Raw genomic sequence first — 20,678 nt, 5'->3', positions numbered from 1 at the left:
ATTTAGAAAAAAAAAACCTCATCTTTTAATCTTACAAATATTCTTTAGTTTTATGTTAAAAATTTTTTTTTTATCTAAATATATTCTATATTTAATATACAATAAAAAGAAAAATGATAACTGATTTTGGTTAAAAAAATTGCCACAACTGCTCATAGAAAAGATATTCATGTTAAGAAAGTAGTAAATTTTATTTTTAAATAAAATTGCAAATTATATCCTTAATATCTATTTCTCCCTTTTATCTTCTTCAAAAAAGATATACATATATATATATATTTATATTTATATTTATACTATTTAGTTTCCAAAAAAAAAGTATTATTATTTTAAATATGGAAATTATTTTAAAGTTGTTAATAAATATATTTTAAATTTATGTTGATGAGATTTGCATAATCCGAAAGAATTACATATTTTAGTTACTTAATACATAATAATTCATTTTCTTTTTGAAATATTGATACTGTATTTTCATTAAAAGATTTCATCTTTTAACTTCATCCTTTTTTTTTTAAAAAAAAATATAAAGAAAAAATTGTTAAGGATTAGTTTAAAAAAATTTATATTTATTATACTTTTAAACTATTTTATTATCTGATAACATTTTTATTAACAAAAAAAAAAAAGTTATTCATGATAATACTTATTTGTATCCTTAAAATGCATATAGTTATTGGTATTACTTTTAATATAATAAATTTAATAGTATTGTATAATGGGATAAAATTAAATTTTATTTTCAAAACACTTTTGATTACATAAACTTTTTATCAAAAAAAATCTATTTTACCTATCTATGAATAGGAGTAATCATAAGCTATTCAACTAAAATTGATAAAAAGATAAACAAAATAAAATAATGTTATCTTCTATTTTTGATAAAATAAATATATACTAAAAAATATAAAAAAAACTTTAGCATATATTATTAAACTTATATATAACTTAATATTTTTGTTATATAAATTTTTTATTGTTATTAAATTTAACTAAACATCATTACTCAACTTTATTTTTATTGTTATTTTTTTTTTTTATTTTCTATATATTAAAATCTATTTTTAGCTTCCATTTTTAATATTAATCTTAGAATTTTATCATCTTCCTAAATCTTTACTTTATCTTTACATTAATGAAATAATTTTATATCTTTTGATAATCTTACTTATTTCTAATTTAATTGTATATCATAATTTTTAATAATATAAGCTTTTTGATTTTTTTTTATTTTTATTGTTTTTATTATTATAATATTTTAGGTTAAAAAAAAAAGAAATGATAGGAACAAATAAATTTATGTTTCTTCTCTTATTTTTTATTTTTTTTTTTTATTTATTATACTATTAGAGGGAAAAAAAAGATTTATTTTATGAACTGATTATATTATATCTTTTTAATTATATATTTATATAGGACAAAATTTAGTATTTATTAATATATTCTTTTTTTTTGGCTTTTTAAATAATTTTTTTAAATGTTTTAAAAAAGATATATATCCTGCTTCTATGATAAGGTAGAATATTTATGTGCTTTAAAAATAAAAAAAAATAAAAAAAAAGAATTATATATGTATAGAAATATAATTGTTTATATGAAATTACTTATGATAATTTTTTAAATATAAATAAAAAATTTGCTTACTTTTATTTCCAAAATCTTATTATCATACTAAATTAGTATATGTATATATACATTTTTAACAACTTCCTGTCTTTAATATTATCTTTATTTAAGATAAATTTTATCATTAAACAATATAAATTTTATATTATTATATACTTACTTAAAAAAATATAATCTATTTAGATTTATTATTATTATAACATGATTTTAAGATGATAATACAAATAATATTAATAAATATATATATATATGACTACCTTTCTTAAGAGTTCTTTTATTTATAAAAGTATATCTAAATTAAACTCTTTTTACCAAATAAAGGTTAAGTTGATCAAATATTTATTAATATAAAATTAATACAAAAGGATAAATTCTTTTCTTCTCATTTAATTCTTCTTTGCCTTTTTATATTAATTTTAATTGATAAATGATACATAATATATGTCTTGTTTTTTAATCATTTATTCTATATATACCTATAAAAAAATTTTTCATTTCATTATTTACAAATATTTCAACGATAATCCATAAAAATATTCTTATTTTTATTATACTTTTTTTTTTTTTTTTTTTTTTATTTTATAATAATAATTTAAATATGTATAGAATTAGAAATTTTCAATACTATTAAAATGTTTTCTTAATAGAAAATATACCTTAATCTTTACCAAAACTTATATTATCTATACACTATTAAAATATATTTGTTTTTCCACCCTTTTTCATTAATAAAAGTATTAATTTTTATCATCTTTCATAGACTTTTTCATTTGATTTTTACATTAAAAATCTTCTATCTTTTATTATATATATATATGTGTATATTTATTTATATAATTATAAAATGATAAGATCTTTTAAATATATTAAAAATATTTATAAAATTTCTTTTAATAGATACTACATATGTATAATTTTATTGTAACATACTAGTAGACAATCCAATTCTTTAAATTGATACAGGTAATAAAATATTAAATTAATTATCAACTATATTTTTAACTTTTATATTTTATTTTTACAACATTTATATTATATAAAATTTCATAACATTATAAAATATCTAATTATTTTTATTAATTACCTTGAAAAAAAAAATAGATAATTTTCTTTCCTCTCTTCCTATTTTACAACCAATTTACTCTTTATATATAATAATAAAAATAAACACCAATATTAACATTCAATTTTTTTTTACCATTAAAATGACAATAGTAATAATTTCCTTTTTATTATAAAAATAACATCATTATTTTTCTCATTTATTATTATATTGCATCCTACTTTCAATATTATTTAATAAAAAAAAAAAAAGAAAAAAAAACTTAAGATTATGATGGAAAATAAAATTTTTATTAAACTTTACATTAATTTTGATTATTCTTTTTTTAATAATTATTTATTTATCATTATGTATGTATGTTATATGTGTACCTAAAACACACAAGAAATGTAATAATATTTTAAAAAATATTAATATATAAAATTTTTATGATATACTTAAGTTTGTATTTTTATTTATCTTAAGTTTTGTTTAAATATAATATATATTTTCTATAATAATTAAGTCAATATATATTTACTAGTAATGATTAAATCTTTTATTTTAACGTTATTCAATCTTATCAAAAATGTTTAGTTTCCTCTCTCCTTTTTTTTTATCAAGAGAGAGAGAGAGTTTAATATTTCATGTACTGTAAGATAAATTTTTTCTTAATTTTAAAATATTTTATCATTTATATATTATATTATATTTTTTTTTATGAACTATTTTTTTTTTTTCATTACCATTTTATGTTGTTGATTTATTATAATAATAATAGTAGTGAAAAAAAAAATCAAACCATTTTCTGTGGTTCATTATTTGATTGGAGATAATGAATTGTGTTCTTTGACACTTCACGTAAAATCTTATTTATCTCTCTTTTTTTTTTTATTTTTCATGTAATAAAATTTTCATCTTATTAAAAAAAGTATATATACTTAAATAAATATATATATATAAATATATATCTATACCTTTCCATAACATTTTACTATAATTTAGTATAATTTAATCAAGGTTATTACAAGGTCAAATGTATAGAGAAACAAATAGTTTAAGTTAAATTCAATCAAAGAAACTATTTATTATCAGTAAGAATGTTATATTTGGATTTTGACATCCTTCACATCATCTTTATTATACCAAATTATTTAGCACACACATTTATCTTTCTTATATATATATATATATAAATATATTTATATTTATAAAATCATTTTTTCCTCTTTTTTCATTCTTATCTTAAAAACTGTATAGAAAAGTTTTAAAATTTTTATATTTCTCTATGTTTCTTTTTTTTTTATAACAAATTGAAAATTTTTTAATAATAATCTAAACAAAAGGTATATTTATAAAAATAGGAGGTAAATAATAACTAGCTTATCTATTGTATATATGTATATAAATATATAAAATTTCACTAAACAGTTGATGGAGTATCTTATTTATCACCATCTATCTCAATGATACTTTTTTATCCAGGATTCTATATTTATTTTTTAATTGTTTTGTAAATTGATAAAATAACCATTACATACTTCAAAGTATTTCTTTTTTCAATCACATTATTTTTATTATTACAAACATTTTTATTAAAATAAATAGGTATATTTTTCTTAATTTTTAACAATTATTCATTTTTCATAATAAAATACACTCACTTCGTCAATTTTAGAATCATTCAAAAGTGAATGACTATTTATATTTTAGATAAATACAACAAATTATTGGTAAACAAATCTTTTATCAACTTCTATATTTCCATATTGTTAAAATATAATAGACTCATCTCTCTCGTTTAAGTTTTCCATTACTGTCACTATTCTTGTATTATTTAAACATACCAAGATTTTGATAAATAATTATTAATATTATTTGATTTTTTTTTAATATCAATATATTCTTTACAATAAAAAAGTATTAATATCTAAACATTATATATATATTTTTTTTTAAAGTTTGATATCAAATTAAAAAAAAAAAAAAGAAATCATTTTTAAATAAATGATTTATGAATTCTATTTTTTTTTTGTAATAAAACAAAATTACTTTCTTTTATAAACATTTATTATAAAAGATTCTCATTAACATTATATAATTAATCATTATAATAACTTATTTTATTATAAAACCCTAACTATTAAAATTACCATAAACCATATTATTTATATTTCATTTAAATTTATTTATCTTATATTATACTGTATCTATAAATAAAAAGATATATCTTTATTATATGTTTCTTACATTTTTCTTTAAACATATCCTCCTAAATATTACCTATCATTTATCAAAGAATATACCTTTTTTTTTAAAACTATATATATATCTTTTTATATTTTAACTATTTTTTTTTATACTCAAAAAAAAAAATTTGATTTATCTTTTTTAAATTATTAAATTTATTTATACATAAATTTTATTTAATATCAATAAAAAAACCTATTATATAAAAATACAAAAGAAATATATATTGGTTTCAGGAAAAAATTATATAATTCAATATTATATTAAAAATATAATGGAAAAAAATTTTTTTTTTTTTAAATAGTGATTAAAAAATAAAAAATCATAATGTTTATAATATACTACCCTTGTATAGTTTCATTCTCGTTTATTCTTTATAACCAAACTAATATTAAATTTTATATACATTATCATTCATTTAATCTCGAAATATTAAGATATTTAAAACGACTTTCATCTTTTGTATAATAAAATTATTTTAATATATTATTTAATACAATAAATAAACTATTTAAATATATATATATATGTATATATATATACATATATACATTGATCCTTATATATAACTAAACCAATTTTCATATTATATACTGATTATATTTTTATTATAATCAAAAATATTATTTTTATATCATTTATAGTAATACTATTTTTTTTTTTACCAAACTACTATTAAAAAGAAAAAGGAAACTGTATAAAAAAAAATTTTTTTTTTTATTACACTACACATATTTAAAACAAAAAAATACTTTCTTCTTTTAATTTTAAATTTCTAATATAAACATTTCTTTATCAATTATTTTCTATATTTTATTTTTTAATACAACTAAATAGAAGGTTGTTTTAATAAAGTATAACATATTTTAATTTGTAAAAATTTTGTTATAAGAAATAATTTCTAAAATTAGAGAGAAAGGTTGGGTAATGGAGAAAAGTAGAAAGAGATGAAGATAATTTATTATATATATAAATTTCAACCTATGTTTATATAAACAATTATAAATAATATTCCACCCCCACATTAAATTACTAAATTATAATTTTTTTTTTTTTATAAAACATTTACATCATTTAATATTAATATATATACATATATATTTTTAAATTATTTAATACAATTAAAATTAAACCTTATTTAACCTTGCACTATAAAAATTTTTTTAATATTATTTTTAATAAAACTTATTTCTTTAAAATATTTAATTATTATTATAAATACTTTTTAGGATATTAATTAGTTTGTAATTATTTTTTTTTTTTTTAGAAAATACTCCTTTTTTATTATAAAAAAAAGACCTTTTTATTTAGTATAATTACTATAAAATTATTCTCATTATATATCAATCTATTATAATTAAAAAAAATTCTACAAATTTATTACCTTATTTTTTTTCTTCTTTTTTTTTTGTTAAACCAAAAGTATAATCATATATATATAAAAATTCAATATTTTAAAAAATGCTTATAAAATATGACAAGTTTCTTCAAAAATTGCATTTTTTTTTTTCTCTTTTAACTTCTTTTCTAATATTTACATATTTATTCACAATTATATATATATATATATTCTTACAAAATTCATCCCCCTTCAAATCAATTGTGGGTAGTAGGAGAAGTAATGTATCAGAAAGTATCAATTTAACATAAATATAAAAATACACCTATAATATTATATCATTTTATATAACTCTCACTTTTGTATCAAAAAATTTTTATTCAAAATTTTCTAAAATCATTTTAAATCAAAAAAAAAAAAAAAAATAATAAAAGAACCTTTTTACTACATATCTTAAAGACCCACACAACTTACCACTACAATATATATATATTCTTAAGTTTCAAAAACTAAACAAATTATTGTATGTTTCAATAATGGTACCTTTATACACACATAAATCTACAACAATGTAAAATATATGTATATATATATGAATGTATCTATATATTTAGAAAATACACTATATATTTATTTATAAATACATATGTTGACAAATAAATATTTAATAAAATTATACAAAGACATTTTTTTACCACATACTTATTGTTAGATAACATATATTTCTTAAAAACTTTTACTATCATGTTTTAAAAGTTAAAATATAAATTAAGGTAGTTAATACCTATTGTACTTATTTTCTCTCTAACATTATTTTACTATTATTATAAAAATACTTATATACTATTTTTTTTATTTCATTATCACAATAATTTTTTTTTTCTTTTTCTTTTTATTTTTATAAATAGCAATATATTTCATTATAATTTATTAATTATTTTATTTTAATATCCAGTTAAAAATTTATTTAATAATAAAGAAATTTAATAACTTTTTCTTATCAAATAATAAATATATATATATATATAAACATATAATTTCATCTTTATTTCAATAGTTTTTCTCATCCTATCAAAATTTTATAAGGCCCTTAAAAGTTTATACTTTTACCTTCTACTATCATCAACATATTATTATATATTTCTTCTCCCATAAATTATATATTGTGAGAAATTTATAAATTTCTTTAATTTATAAAATATTTTTAATAATTTTTTTTTTTTAACATGTTACTAATTCAACTACCTATTAAAGACCACTTCAAAAAAGATCACAATATTTAATTATTATTTTTATTTATAAAAAAATAATAAAAAGAAAATATATTAAAAATCTTTTTTTTTTTTTTTTAATTTTTTAACATTTTTATTACTATTATACTGTTAATTTAATAGTATTAAATTTCATCTTTCTACTTAATCTTTATATTAAAAAATTTTTTTTTATGTGATTTAAGATGATACAGAGACTGTCTCCTTCATTAAATTTCTTAACTCTCATGTTGAGGTAAAAAAAAAAAAGACAATTTTTGTCATAATCTTAATTTTAATCTTAATGAATGAGTAAAAAATTTGTCATATATCTAATTGATTTTTATATTTTACTTACCTGACACTCTCAGGTTATAAGGAAGAAGACAAAAACTTTTATCATACCTACCTCAATATAACTTTTATTTAGATTTTTGTTGATTTTTACATTTATTTACACTCAAGTTTAACTTTTTATTTTCTCTTATTTACTTTTACTTTTCATATTTTTTAATATTTATATTATTATTATATATTTGTCCTCTATTATTATTATTCTATTATAATACTGGTAGCTGACTTTTCTATATTTATATCATTATATACTTCTTATATTGTTACATTTTTATACATTATACAATTTTAAAATTATTTACAAATTAAAATTTTCTTTTTTATTAAAAAAAAAAAATTACAATTTTATTTTGTAAAATTTTTCTTATAATTGAATTTTTATTAATAAAATATTTCATATGTATATGAAAAGGGACAAAAAAAAAAGAAGAAAATATTGAATAAAATTTTAATGGTTTAAATAGACTTTTTAAAAAAAAAAACTTTTTTTTTTAATATAATCATGTAAAAGTGTGATATTTTTATTATATTATAAAAAAATGGTATTTCATTTCATTTAAACAACTTTTTTTATTACTATAAATTTTATCATTTTTAATTTATTTCACCTTCATAATACTTGTTTAATAGAGGTTTTTTTTTTATTATTATTATTTTGTAATAAATTAAATAATTATATTTTCTTATTTTAGGTAATATATATTAATAAATATATAATATTATTCTGTATGTTAAAAAAATAATGAGTAATATAATGACAGCCTCTAATCAAATTAATAGTTTCAATTCTTTGCCTAATAGTAATACTGATATCACATCACAAATAAATACTGGAGGTACCAGTAGAAGTAATGGTAGAATTAATAGTTCACCAAATAACATTAATTGTATGGAGAAATCAAATTCATCAAGTAGAACATCATCAAATCCATCACCAATATCATCATCTATTTCTAACAACATAAATCATTGTTATCCAAATATTCAACAACCTCATACATTACAACAACAACAACAACAAACTTCTGGAGGTTCTAATAGTTATCATCAAATATCTATGGCTACTTATAATTCATCAAATAATTATTCACATATGTCACCACCACATCCAATAGGATTGATTCAATATCCTGGAATACAAAATAATTCTCATATTCCTGTACAAACAAATTATAGACCATTACAATCAAATTCTTCAAATACGGGTAATAATAATAGTAACAATAATTCTGGTAACTCATCATCATCTACCACAACGACAACAACCACCACTTCAACTCCAACAGCAATGAATCGTTCACAACGTTGTGGAATATGTCGTGGATGTCAATGTAAACCATGTGGTCATTGTACCTATTGTCAAGATTCACCACAATTTGGTGGTCCAGGTGTTAAAAAACAATCATGTATTGAAAGAAGATGCCTCCGTGTTCTTGAGAATCGTCTTCAAAGAGACTCACCAACATTTAAAGCACGCCTTGGTTGTAATAATTGTGATGATTGTAGATTAGCTGATTGTCAAGTTTGTTTGGTATGTTTAGATAAAAGATTCTTTGATAATAAATATATGACTGGAGCATTATGTGCAAAAAAAAGATGTAACAATGCTACAAGTATTGAGTTACCATGTCAAATAGGAAATAATACTCAAGAAAGAAATTTAAAAAGATCATTAGATCATAATACTAATGGTTATGAAGGTAATGGTAAAAGAAGAAGTAATGGTAATATTAATAATAATTATACTACCAATCAACAGATACCACCAAATTTTCAACAACCGCTTCCACAAAATGGAATGAAGTAAGTTATATTATTATATATATATATAATATCATTACTTTTTTTTTTAATTTATTTATTTATTTATAGTTTAATGATGAATGTAAATGGAATACAACAATTACCACCAACAACAATACCATCATCTACACAAAATACCGTAGTACCATCAACAATTCCTGCCGATCCAACTACAACATCAACACCACATCAACAATCAAAACATAATAATTCACCACCAACATCTTATCCAATGAATATTCATGATGAAAATTTAGGAAAAAAAGGAAATCATATACCATTAACTCAACAATATCCCTATCAACAGATTCCTCAACCATCATACCATGACACAACCTATCAATCACAAATACCACAAATTCCTTATTCTATACTTCATCCATCAAAATATCATACTTATCAAGGGGCAAGTAATAATATTTACCATCATCATAATAATAATACTTCAATACATTATCCAACTACAACTTATCCAGGAACAACAGGTACTGGACATTCTTATCCATTAGTATCAAATAATTGTACCACAACAGCACCTATGAATGGATCTCCACTAAATGGGTCGTTATCATCATCCTCATCAATATCATCATATAGTAATGCAAATTTTTATGATTATGATACATCAGTATATCAAGGAACTTTTCATCCATCAACTTCTGCTGATCCATATCTTCCACCAAGTTATACACCTGAACTTAAAAATAATGTTGTCATTCAACAACTATAGAAAAAAAAAAGAATATTATATATATATATTATATATATCATAGAATTTATCATTTTTTAACAAAAAAAAAAAAAGAAAAAAAAGATAAGAAAAATTCTAAACTTTTTGTAGAGATTTGTATTATGATAGAGTATAATAATATTAAAAAAAAATATATCTTTGGTAAAAGAAATATTGTATATAAAAAATTTTAATATTTGTTTTATTAAAAAAGTATCATAGTCCGGTTGTTTAGGTAGAGAGAAACTTTTTTTTTTATTTTAACAGAAAAAATAAGAAAAGAATGATATGGAAAATGTTATTTACTTATTGTGTTTTCTTCTTTTTATTGGAAAAAGAAGATGAATTTATTTTTTTTTATTGTAGAAATTAATGACCATTTTCTCAGAAATATAGGATAAATTTTTATTATTATTATTTAGTTTTATTATTATTATTATTTTCTTTTTTTACTTTTTTTTTTCTTTTTTTAACAATGATTCTGGGTAGTGGTTGTATCAATATATGTATGTCCTAACGTTTACTTCATAGTGAAAGAAAATTATATTAAAAAAAGTTTTACAATATAAAGTTATACCTTTATTTACATAATTATATGTAATGTTATATTGAAAACAATGGTAAAAAAAAACATTTTTATTGTATTTTTTTTTTGTACAAATAAAACATTAATTTTAATTTTTTTATTATTGTTTTTATACATAAATAACAATTAATTAATCATGTTCAGGATGATTTTTTAAACATTCTATGAGGTCTTCTGGTTTAATTTCTTTTTTACATACTTTATCAACTCCAATGAAAAGTGGAAATTCATTTTCAGAATTAGTATTTTTTAACATTACAGCAACCTCTTCAGCAGTATATACTCCTTGAGCTGATTGCCCATTTAATACCTCTTTTTCTAAGGTTTTTATATCTTTATCACTTTTAGCAAATGCCATTCCAAGTTTTCTATTTCTTCCACCATAACATGTTGTAACTAAATCAGCAACTCCACATGATTGGAAAAATGTTCTAAGATCAGAAGGTGGAAAAAATTTTTCAACAAATTTTGTTATTTCCATTAAACCTAAACGTATAATGGCAGCTTTTGTATTATCTCCATACCCGAGACCATCTGAAATTCCAGCAGCAACTGCAACAACATTCTTTAATGCCCCACATAACTCAACTGTATCAGCATCTTTAACAACTGTTATGCGGAAAAAATCTCTATGAAAAAGTTTCTTTAATGTTTTTGCTTCTTCTGGGTCTGTTCCACTATAACCTAAAATATATCATAAAAATGGTAATAAAAAAAAATTTTCTTTTTATATAACATACCAATAGTGGCTTCACAAAATTGATCTTCAGCAACTTCATGAGCAAGGTTAGCACCCATTAAGACAGAACATCTAATATTTAAAATAGATTTTATTTCATCACTAATCAAATGAATACCATTTTTACTTTTATCATTCAAGGCTAAACCTTTAATCATTGAAACAGCTTGAGCTTGAGGTTTAATTTTTCCTTTTAATTGATTACAAAGTCCAGTAACAAATTGATGTGGTACAACAAAAATAAGGTAATCAGCATCTTTACATGCCTCAACAAGATCAGTCACAGCAACAACATTTTCCGGTAATTTTTTACCGGGTAAATATTTAATATTTTCATGACGATTATTTATAACTTCTGACAATTTTTCCCCATTAACAATTTCTTCATATACCCACATTTTAACTTCACTCTCAAAAGTATCTTTATGTTGTAATGTTGTTTGTCCAATATTTCTCGCTATTGCTGAGCCCCAATTACCTGATCCAATAATAGAGACACGTTTAGCCATTGTAAAAATATTATTATTGTTAAATTGAAATAAAGAAAAAGATAATGGTCTGGTAAAAAAAGATGATTTTTTAGATAAAATATTTATTAAACCAGGTAGTCGTTGAATGATTGCCAACTAAAAAAATATATTTATAATTAGAATATTTTTGAAACATTAAAAATTATAGTGAGAGAGAGGTGATAGTACAAATATTATCAATGTACACATTTCATTTTAACGTACCACCAGTAAAATAGAATAACCTTATTAAAATCTGAAATTCTCTAATTGTGAATTTTACTTAAATATTAAAAATGATTTAAATGTACAGTGGTAATCTCAAGTGGAAAATGTTTATGTGAACTTTTTAAATATATATTTAAAAGATATTCATAATTATTTTCAATGACAAATATAAATATTTTATTCCTATAAACTATAAACTACATACTTTAATATAATAAAAAAATTTTATAAAAATAATTATACGTTTTAAAGTAAGAAAGAAAAATTAAAGCTAAGAACCAAATAAAAACTAAAAGGTTTAAAAATAAAAAATATTTATATATAAACTTATTTTAAAAAGACCAAAGTATCTTTAAATATATAAATGATATATCATCTTTCTAAAAACAACAATTTCTATAAACAATAATCAAAAATTCTATTAAAAAATGAAAAAAGGCTTAATACTAGATAAGATAAATGCTCATGCTAAAACAGAATAAAGATAAATATTTAAATGTAAAAATTTCTTTAAAAATATATATATATCTAAATATAACACATATAGATAAAATACGTATACCCCGTGATAAATATTTTTCAATGAAGGAAGTATTATCTTGTTACTATAACTCACAAACGTTTATAAAGAAGCTTCTCCCAAGTAAAATACATAGAAAGCAAACATAATAATATTTTTTATTCTAACTTTAAATTTAAATTAATATAATATATAAATAGCGACATTTATTTACTTCTTTAAATAAAAAAAAACATTCAAAAAGTGATATTTTTAAATATTATAAACAAAAATGTTTTGATAAAAAAATATATATTCATTTTAAAAAATAGAAGAAATTGTTTTTTGAATATTAAACAATTATAAAGTATGAACATATAAAGTATACACATTAATTAATATTATATGGATAAATTAAACAAAACAAAAAAAAGTTTAATTACAAAACGAAGTAATACTTTAATAACAAATATATATTTAAATTTTAAATGACAAAAAAATAAAAATCCTGATTTTTTTTATATTAATTAATGTTTTAAAAAAATCTAAATTATAAGTAAAAAAACTATTTACTGCATTCTTTTAAAAACATTAATTTTTAATTTTTAACAATATTAACGTCTATTGAAGTTAAAAAATTAAAACAAAAGAATTTTTTGTCGTTTAACTTTCTTTTTATATTATTTAATTCCGTATCAATTATTTTATTTTGTTTATCATATTTTCATTGTACCCCAAAAAATTATATTTTTTAATATAATGATATTAAAATATTCAATCGACAAATTATTGCTAATTCTTTGTATAATCAATATTGTAGTTAATTTTGACCAATGATAATGGTTAATTTTATTTTAAATGTTTAATTTTTGTTATCAAACAATTATTTTTTGATTGATATCTTAAAAATTAAAATTTTTTATTGTTGATATTAACTAGTTTAACAATTTATCTGATGAAAAGGTTGTTCTTCAGATTTAAAAATTCTAAAAACGTTAAAAATAAATTGGTTTAAAAATTACCTTTGATCTTTGCTAATAAATGATAGTTTATGAATTATCATTTCTCACGAGAAGTATTGAAAGAAATATAAAAGATATTTTATTAAGAAAAAATTGATGGAGGACAAATATTATTATCTAAAATATAAACATATGCCAAAAAGCGATATAACAAAATATCCCTCTTAATATATAGCAATTTCCTTCTAAGACCAAAGCATTTCTTACAATAAATGGTATAAATTTAAAAATATTTTGGAGTAAAGTGTCTACATATTTAAAATATTTTTACACTTATAGACATTTTTTATTCTCAAAAACTTCACTTCCATTAATTTTCCTAAAATATCTTATTATTTTTTTTCTTTTATTTCAATTTTAATAGTATTATTATATTCAAGTCATCAAAGTTAGTATAATGGAAGAAATACCGTCATGGATTGAGAAATCACGTTTACGTAATGAAACGGAAACTGAATGGATGTTAAGAGAAGCATTTTTAAAAAGAAATTACCAAGATTATGATAAAAATATGTTGATAATGTACTCTCGTGTTTTTGTTAATCATTACATGATGGGATGCCAATATGATCAAAGAATTATAGATAAAGTTAAAGAAATGTCTATTGGTATAAGTTTGGAAAGATTACGTAGTGAGAAACGTTGCTTCACTAATTTAACTGCTGCCAATGCCAAGAAATATGGTGGAAAGAAAATTAAAGGCGGTATACCAGAGATACCTGTAAGTAATAATCTCGATGATAATGATAGGGTTTCAAAAAGTCCTCTCAGAAAGAGGGGACGATTTGATGCTAGTCATACCAATAATTCACATCTAACAGATATCGAGTCAACCAAAAAGAAAAGTGAAGAAGATATTTTAAAGGATGAATTGTTATTGTTTAGAAATAAATATACACTTAGAGATATTATGGGTAATTCTGAAAATATCTTATCAGCTTTTTGTGAGGATATAGGGAAAAATTTTAACTATGATGTTGATTCTAACTACATTTCAAGAATTATCATTGGACGGGTTCTTATTTTTTCTCATTGTTTTTATTTCGATACCGATGTTGCTGGACAGGCCTCTTTTGTTTCGTGCAATATTCTTATTAATGGAAATCTAGAAGTTGTCAAGTCTTCTGATAATAATTCATTATATGATTATTTATTACTCTCTGACAGTGAAAGTCCTGATAATGCTTATTGTCGTTTTATTACTACTTTTTTATCCTCTCTTCCACATCAAGATATTCCAAAAGACGGTGAATTTAAAACACATGTAGAAATGATGGCACAAGAATCAGGTTTAAACTTTTATATTGATAAATTTTGTGCCGGTGGTTGGTCAATGGATGTTACCTTAAGAATTGGTGAATTGGTTATTGGAATGAAGCATTTAAATAAGGATGAAATCAAAAACATGGATACACATATTAATAATTTAATTGTTACTTTCTTGCAGAAACTTAATACTGATAATGGGAGGTCTAAATTAGAAATTGAAGTAGATTCTCAGGGTATTTTGTGTTTAAAATATTAACATAAACAATGAGAATTTTTTTTGTTGTATATATTTATTTTAAAATATTATATTGAAATGATTTTTAAATAATATTTTTGTTATTCTACTTATTTATTTTTTTTTTTGTAAGAGTTTTAAAACTCATTTTAATATTTATTTTTATAAAAATTATTTTAAATTATCATTAAAAATTTTTTTTAGAAAGAGAATGAGTTTGAATCCACATTTAGTTAAAGATGATGAAGATGATCAGATAGGATATGCTTGGGAAAAAGCTTATACAGAAGGTTTAAAAATAAAAGATATTTTACAGGAAGAATCTGATATTGGATTTGAACAAGCAGTAAAAAAATTTGTAGAGGAAGAAAAAAGGAAGGAACGCCTTCGAAATAAACCTGAACGTTGTCGTATAGGAGTATTACGTTATGTCTTTCTTTTAATTGATTTATCAAATTCAATGTCTGAAAAAACAATTCAACCATCAAGAATAGAAGCTGTAGTAAATGAATCTTTAAAATTTATAGACAAATTTTTTAGTCAAAATCCTATTTCTCAGATAGGAGTTATAGTATGTCGTGATAAGAAAGCTGAAAAACTTTGTGATTTAACTGGTAATGCAAATAAAATAAAAGAAGCAATAAAAAATATCAAACGTCATGATTGTCGTGGTGAATTCTCTCTTCAAAATGGTATACAATTAGCATATAGAAATTTTGATGGATACCCTCCTCATACATCAAGAGAAATAATTCTTTTTCAGGGAGCTTTATCAACATGTGATGCTGAAGATATATTTGATACAATGTCAAAGATGATTAAAAAAAATATTCGTATCTCTGGTATGTCATTATCAGCACATATTTATGTAACAAAAACATTATGCCATCAAACTGGTGGAACATATAAAGTAATTCTTGATCAAACACATTTACAATTAATATTAGGAAATTTTGTTACTCCACCAATAATTCAGGAAAATGCTCAATCAAATCTTATAATGGTAGGATTTCCTAAATTAAGAAAAGTTATAGGAAAAGTTTTTTGTCAATGTCATAGAAAAAGTAATTATCCAGAAGAACAAAAAGGTTATTTTTGTTATCAATGTGGTTCATTGTATTGTTCTGTTCCTGTTGAATGTAGAATATGTCATGTTATCTTAGCTTCAGCACCACTATTAACAAAAACTTTTACAAATATGTTACCTTTAAAAGCTTTTGAAGAAGTGAAAATTACTAGAGAAGTTTTATGTAAAGGATGTACAGAAACATTGCATAATGGAATAGCATATAAATGTTATGATTGTAAGATGATTTTTTGTATTGAATGTGATACATTAATTCATGAATCTCTTCAAATTTGTCCTGGTTGTCATTAATTAACATTCTTGTATATAATGTTTATATTTATTTATCTTTTAAATAAAAATTGAAATAAATGTATATATTATTATTTAAGAGATCAAAGAATGAAATTCTAAAAGACTTATTTGTCAAAAATCTCCATCATAAGCATAATCTGCTTTATTGTGCATAATCAATTGATTATCAACAAAATAAAAAGAATCACTTCTCGTTTCATATGGATTAGCAATCATTTCTTCTATCAATTGATCAGATAATTTTGGAAAATGATAAATATGTTCACAAGTATTTTTACTATTTGGTATACAAAAACCAAAGTCAAAATCGAATGATTTTAATAACTTATCTTTGAAATAATGTCTTTCAATCATACGAAAGTTATTTACTGGTTTATCTCCAACGGTAAATTCAATGGTTGCACCAACACGTTTAAGAACAAGAAAATTAGAAGAAAATTGATATCTTACAAATCTTGAGGCTGTTCTTGTTGTTACCTCATCTTCAATATTTTTTAAAGATTCAGGAGATTGGAGTGTCTTACTTCCATTTTCATCTTCCTCTGATGAGTCTAATATTTCATCATCAGATGGTTTAGCTATCTCAAAAAGTACCTGGTCAGTATCCATATCTCTAATTTTAAATTTTGTAAATTCTATATCATAGGTATTATCTTGAGAATTGCAAAGATAATCTGATGTGATAGTTTGTAAAGATAACACATCTTCAGCTGTTATAATTTCTTTTAACCTTAATTCCTCCTCTGTAATAGTTTCAGTTTTAGGATAATTGCTGTTTTTTGGTGTTGATGTTTTAGTTAAACTTTCTAATGCTGTATTTGTTGATTTTTCCATGATGTAAAAAAATATTTATACCTAAAGTATTAATTTATTGTTTTTTTTAGTAATATTTAAATTAATAATTAACAAGCATATAATTAAATAATATTTATTTAAAAAAGTTATAATTAACTTTAACAAAATAATAAAAAAAATAAAGTTAAAAATAAATATGAATTTATATTATTACAAAATTGATAAAAAAATAATATACTAATTATTATTGTTATATAAGTAAAATTAAAACAAAATATTTTAATACGTAACAACAAAAAAAATATTTTTTGAAATACTTTTTTAAAACAAATATTAACAAAAATAAATATTTCAATTTAAATAGTATTTATGTTCTTTATCAGAATTTCCATAGCAACATGGATCGGTTTTACTACTTTTTATATATTTATATTAATGTTTAACTATAATATGGATGACGTTAACATCTTATTATTTATTTAAAACTTTTCTAAATATATACATTAAATGTACATATTACTTTTTTTATACATATATGATTAAAGATTTTGTTTAGATGATTAAATAAAATATTTTGATTAAGTTTGTTTTTAGAAATTTTATTTCTAAAAGAAACTTTATAGATATTGACTAAAAATAAAGAAAGATAGTAGAATATCTTCCATGAAATTGAACCAAACTTAATAATAAGAAATGCTAATAATAGAGGTCAATTGTTGGAAGTAAACAATTATTGGTATGGGGCCTATACTCCAAAATAAAAAACTTGGTACCTACTTTCTTCAAATAAACAAAATATTTTTTTTTTCAATTTAATATCTTAAAGTGAAAATTTAGTGGAATAATGGAATTATAAATAATTAAATTTTTTTTATCTTCATACTGAGAATAAGAATATTAATATTTTCCTTGAAATTTTGATAATTATTCTCTTGTCAATGTTCAAAATCAAAAAAAATAAAAAACTTTTGTTCTGTTACTTTTCAAATATAGTCATTGATACACCTACTTTAACTGATGAAACTTTTGTATCATGTTGAATAATTTATAATTGTATTATTACTACATAATTATTTAATGTGATAAAATGTGATATGCCTTTTTATTATTATAATCATTTTTATATTTCAAGGTTATCTTAGAAAATTAAGAAGGTAAATGAAATTATAATAAACATGTATATATATATATATCTTCATTGCTAAGTAATCTTTTTTAACTAACACCTTACTCTCTTCCTTTATCAATATTAAAGTTTTCAATAAAGTATATATAAATAAATGATTTCTCTTTATAGGTTTTTATAATGTTAAGACATATCATCAATACTCAAAGACACATAACATTGTTACAAAAAAGAATGGCTTCTCTTATTACTAAACCAGAATTTAGTTATTTAAAAAATCTTGGACTTAAAGAAGAAAATTATGGTGTTTTCAATGGTATGTTTATAATAAATTTATTGTTAAAATTATTTATAGGTAAATGGTTTGGTAATGGAAGCGTAATTGAATCTTTATCACCGGCTACCAATGAGGTTATTGCTAAAGTACATAATGGAACACCAGAAGATTACAATAAAACAATTACAGCATGTGAAGAAGCATATCAACAATGGGCTGATATTCCAGCACCAAAAAGAGGTGAAATCGTTCGCCAAATTGGAGATGAATTAAGACAAAATATCAATGATCTTGGTAAATTAATTTCCCTAGAAATGGGAAAAATTCTTCCTGAAGGTGTAGGTGAAGTTCAAGAATATGTTGATATTTGTGATTTTGCTGTTGGATTATCAAGAATGTTCTCAGGAAAAATTATTCCATCTGAAAGATTTGAGCATGAACTTCATGAAAGATGGAATCCACTTGGTGTTGTTGGTGTTATATCAGCTTTCAATTTTCCTTGTGCTGTTTATGGATGGAATAACGCTTTAGCATTAGTTTGTGGTAATTCTGTTATTTGGAAACCAGCTCCAACAACTCCTTTAACAGCTATTGCTGTTACTAAACTTGTTGAAAAAGTTTTGGTCAGAAATAATATTAATCCAGCTTTGTGTTCACTTATCTGTGGTGATGCAGATGTTGGCCAGTCTTTGACAAAAGATGATAATGTTAAATTAGTTAGTTTTACAGGTTCAACAGAAGTTGGTAGAATTGTTGGTTGTCAAGTACAAAGTAGATTTGGTAAAATTTTATTAGAATTAGGAGGAAATAATGCTATAATAGTTATGGATGATGCTGATCTTGATTTAGTTATTCCTGCTACAGTATTTGCTTCTGTTGGTACTGCTGGACAAAGATGTACTACAACCAGAAGACTTATTGTTCATGAAAAGGTTTATGATGAAGTTATTAGTAGAATTAAAAAAGCTTATCAACAACTTGAATCAAGAGTTGGTGATCCAACAGATCCTAATACATTAATTGGTCCTCTTCACAATAAAGAAGCTGTTCTTAAATTTAAAGCATCAGTAGCTGAAGCCATTGTATCAGGAGGAAAAGTAGAATATGGAGGACAAGCTTTTGAAAATCGACCAGGAAATTATGTTACACCAACTATCGTAACTGGTCTTAAACCAGATACACCAGTTGTTTTAAAAGAAACATTTGCTCCAATTCTTTATGTTTTAAAAACATCATCTTTTGAAGAAGCTGTTAAAATAAATAATATGGCTAAACAAGGTTTATCAAGTAGTATCTTCACTAAAGATACTGGAAAAATCTTTAAATGGTTTGGACCAAAAGGTTCTGATTGCGGTATTGTTAATGTAAATATACCAACTTCTGGAGCTGAAATTGGTGGAGCATTTGGTGGAGAAAAAGAAACTGGTGGTGGTCGTGAATCAGGATCCGATGCTTGGAAACAATATATGAGAAGATCTACATGTACTATCAATTATGGCAAAAGCCTTCCACTTGCTCAAGGAATTAAATTTGAATAAAATATTTATATTTTATTGATAAAATTATTATATTAAAAAAAATATATATTTATCTATAGGTTACATTAAATATTTTTTAT

At 20.9% G+C, this 20,678-nt stretch overlaps 5 protein-coding genes across 5 annotated transcripts; 3 read left to right on the top strand and 2 right to left on the bottom strand.

Annotated features, from left to right (window-relative positions):
* Positions 1-8,603: 8,603 nt before the first annotated feature.
* SRAE_2000053700 (Zinc finger, CXXC-type domain-containing protein) lies at positions 8,604-10,394 on the top strand (the record flags this gene model as incomplete). The annotated part of the gene is made up of 2 exons (XM_024651379.1): positions 8,604-9,664; positions 9,734-10,394. 2 exons carry the CDS (start codon positions 8,604-8,606, stop codon positions 10,392-10,394), a joined length of 1,722 nt encoding a protein of 573 aa, XP_024505062.1.
* A 716-nt stretch (positions 10,395-11,110) lies between these two features.
* On the bottom strand, positions 11,111-12,228 carry SRAE_2000053600 (Glycerol-3-phosphate dehydrogenase, NAD-dependent, C-terminal domain and Glycerol-3-phosphate dehydrogenase, NAD-dependent family and 6-phosphogluconate dehydrogenase, C-terminal-like domain and Glycerol-3-phosphate dehydrogenase, NAD-dependent, N-terminal domain and Dehydrogenase, multihelical domain and NAD(P)-binding domain and Glycerol-3-phosphate dehydrogenase, NAD-dependent, eukaryotic family-containing protein; the record flags this gene model as incomplete). The annotated part of the gene is made up of 2 exons (XM_024651378.1): positions 11,111-11,664; positions 11,721-12,228. The coding sequence occupies 2 exons, from the start codon at positions 12,226-12,228 to the stop codon at positions 11,111-11,113; spliced, it is 1,062 nt and encodes a 353-aa protein (XP_024505061.1).
* A 3,019-nt stretch (positions 12,229-15,247) lies between these two features.
* On the top strand, positions 15,248-16,859 carry SRAE_2000053500 (GH08526p; the record flags this gene model as incomplete). The annotated part of the gene is made up of 2 exons (XM_024651377.1): positions 15,248-15,447; positions 15,686-16,859. 2 exons carry the CDS (start codon positions 15,248-15,250, stop codon positions 16,857-16,859), a joined length of 1,374 nt encoding a protein of 457 aa, XP_024505060.1.
* A 114-nt stretch (positions 16,860-16,973) lies between these two features.
* On the bottom strand, positions 16,974-17,696 carry SRAE_2000053400 (Protein unc-119 homolog; the record flags this gene model as incomplete). Its single annotated transcript, XM_024651376.1, has 1 exon — positions 16,974-17,696. One exon carries the CDS (start codon positions 17,694-17,696, stop codon positions 16,974-16,976), a length of 723 nt encoding a protein of 240 aa, XP_024505059.1.
* Positions 17,697-18,350: 654 nt separating this feature from the next.
* Positions 18,351-20,598, top strand: SRAE_2000053300 (Alpha-aminoadipic semialdehyde dehydrogenase; the record flags this gene model as incomplete). The annotated part of the gene is made up of 4 exons (XM_024651375.1): positions 18,351-18,365; positions 18,800-18,811; positions 18,955-19,099; positions 19,139-20,598. The coding sequence occupies 4 exons, from the start codon at positions 18,351-18,353 to the stop codon at positions 20,596-20,598; spliced, it is 1,632 nt and encodes a 543-aa protein (XP_024505058.1).
* Between the last annotated feature and the right edge of the window lie 80 nt (positions 20,599-20,678).

Source organism: Strongyloides ratti (genome assembly GCF_001040885.1).
Source record: "Strongyloides ratti genome assembly S_ratti_ED321, chromosome : 2".
Taxonomy (NCBI): Eukaryota; Metazoa; Nematoda; class Chromadorea; order Rhabditida; family Strongyloididae; genus Strongyloides; species Strongyloides ratti.
This window is presented reverse-complemented; position numbering and strand designations above follow the sequence as displayed.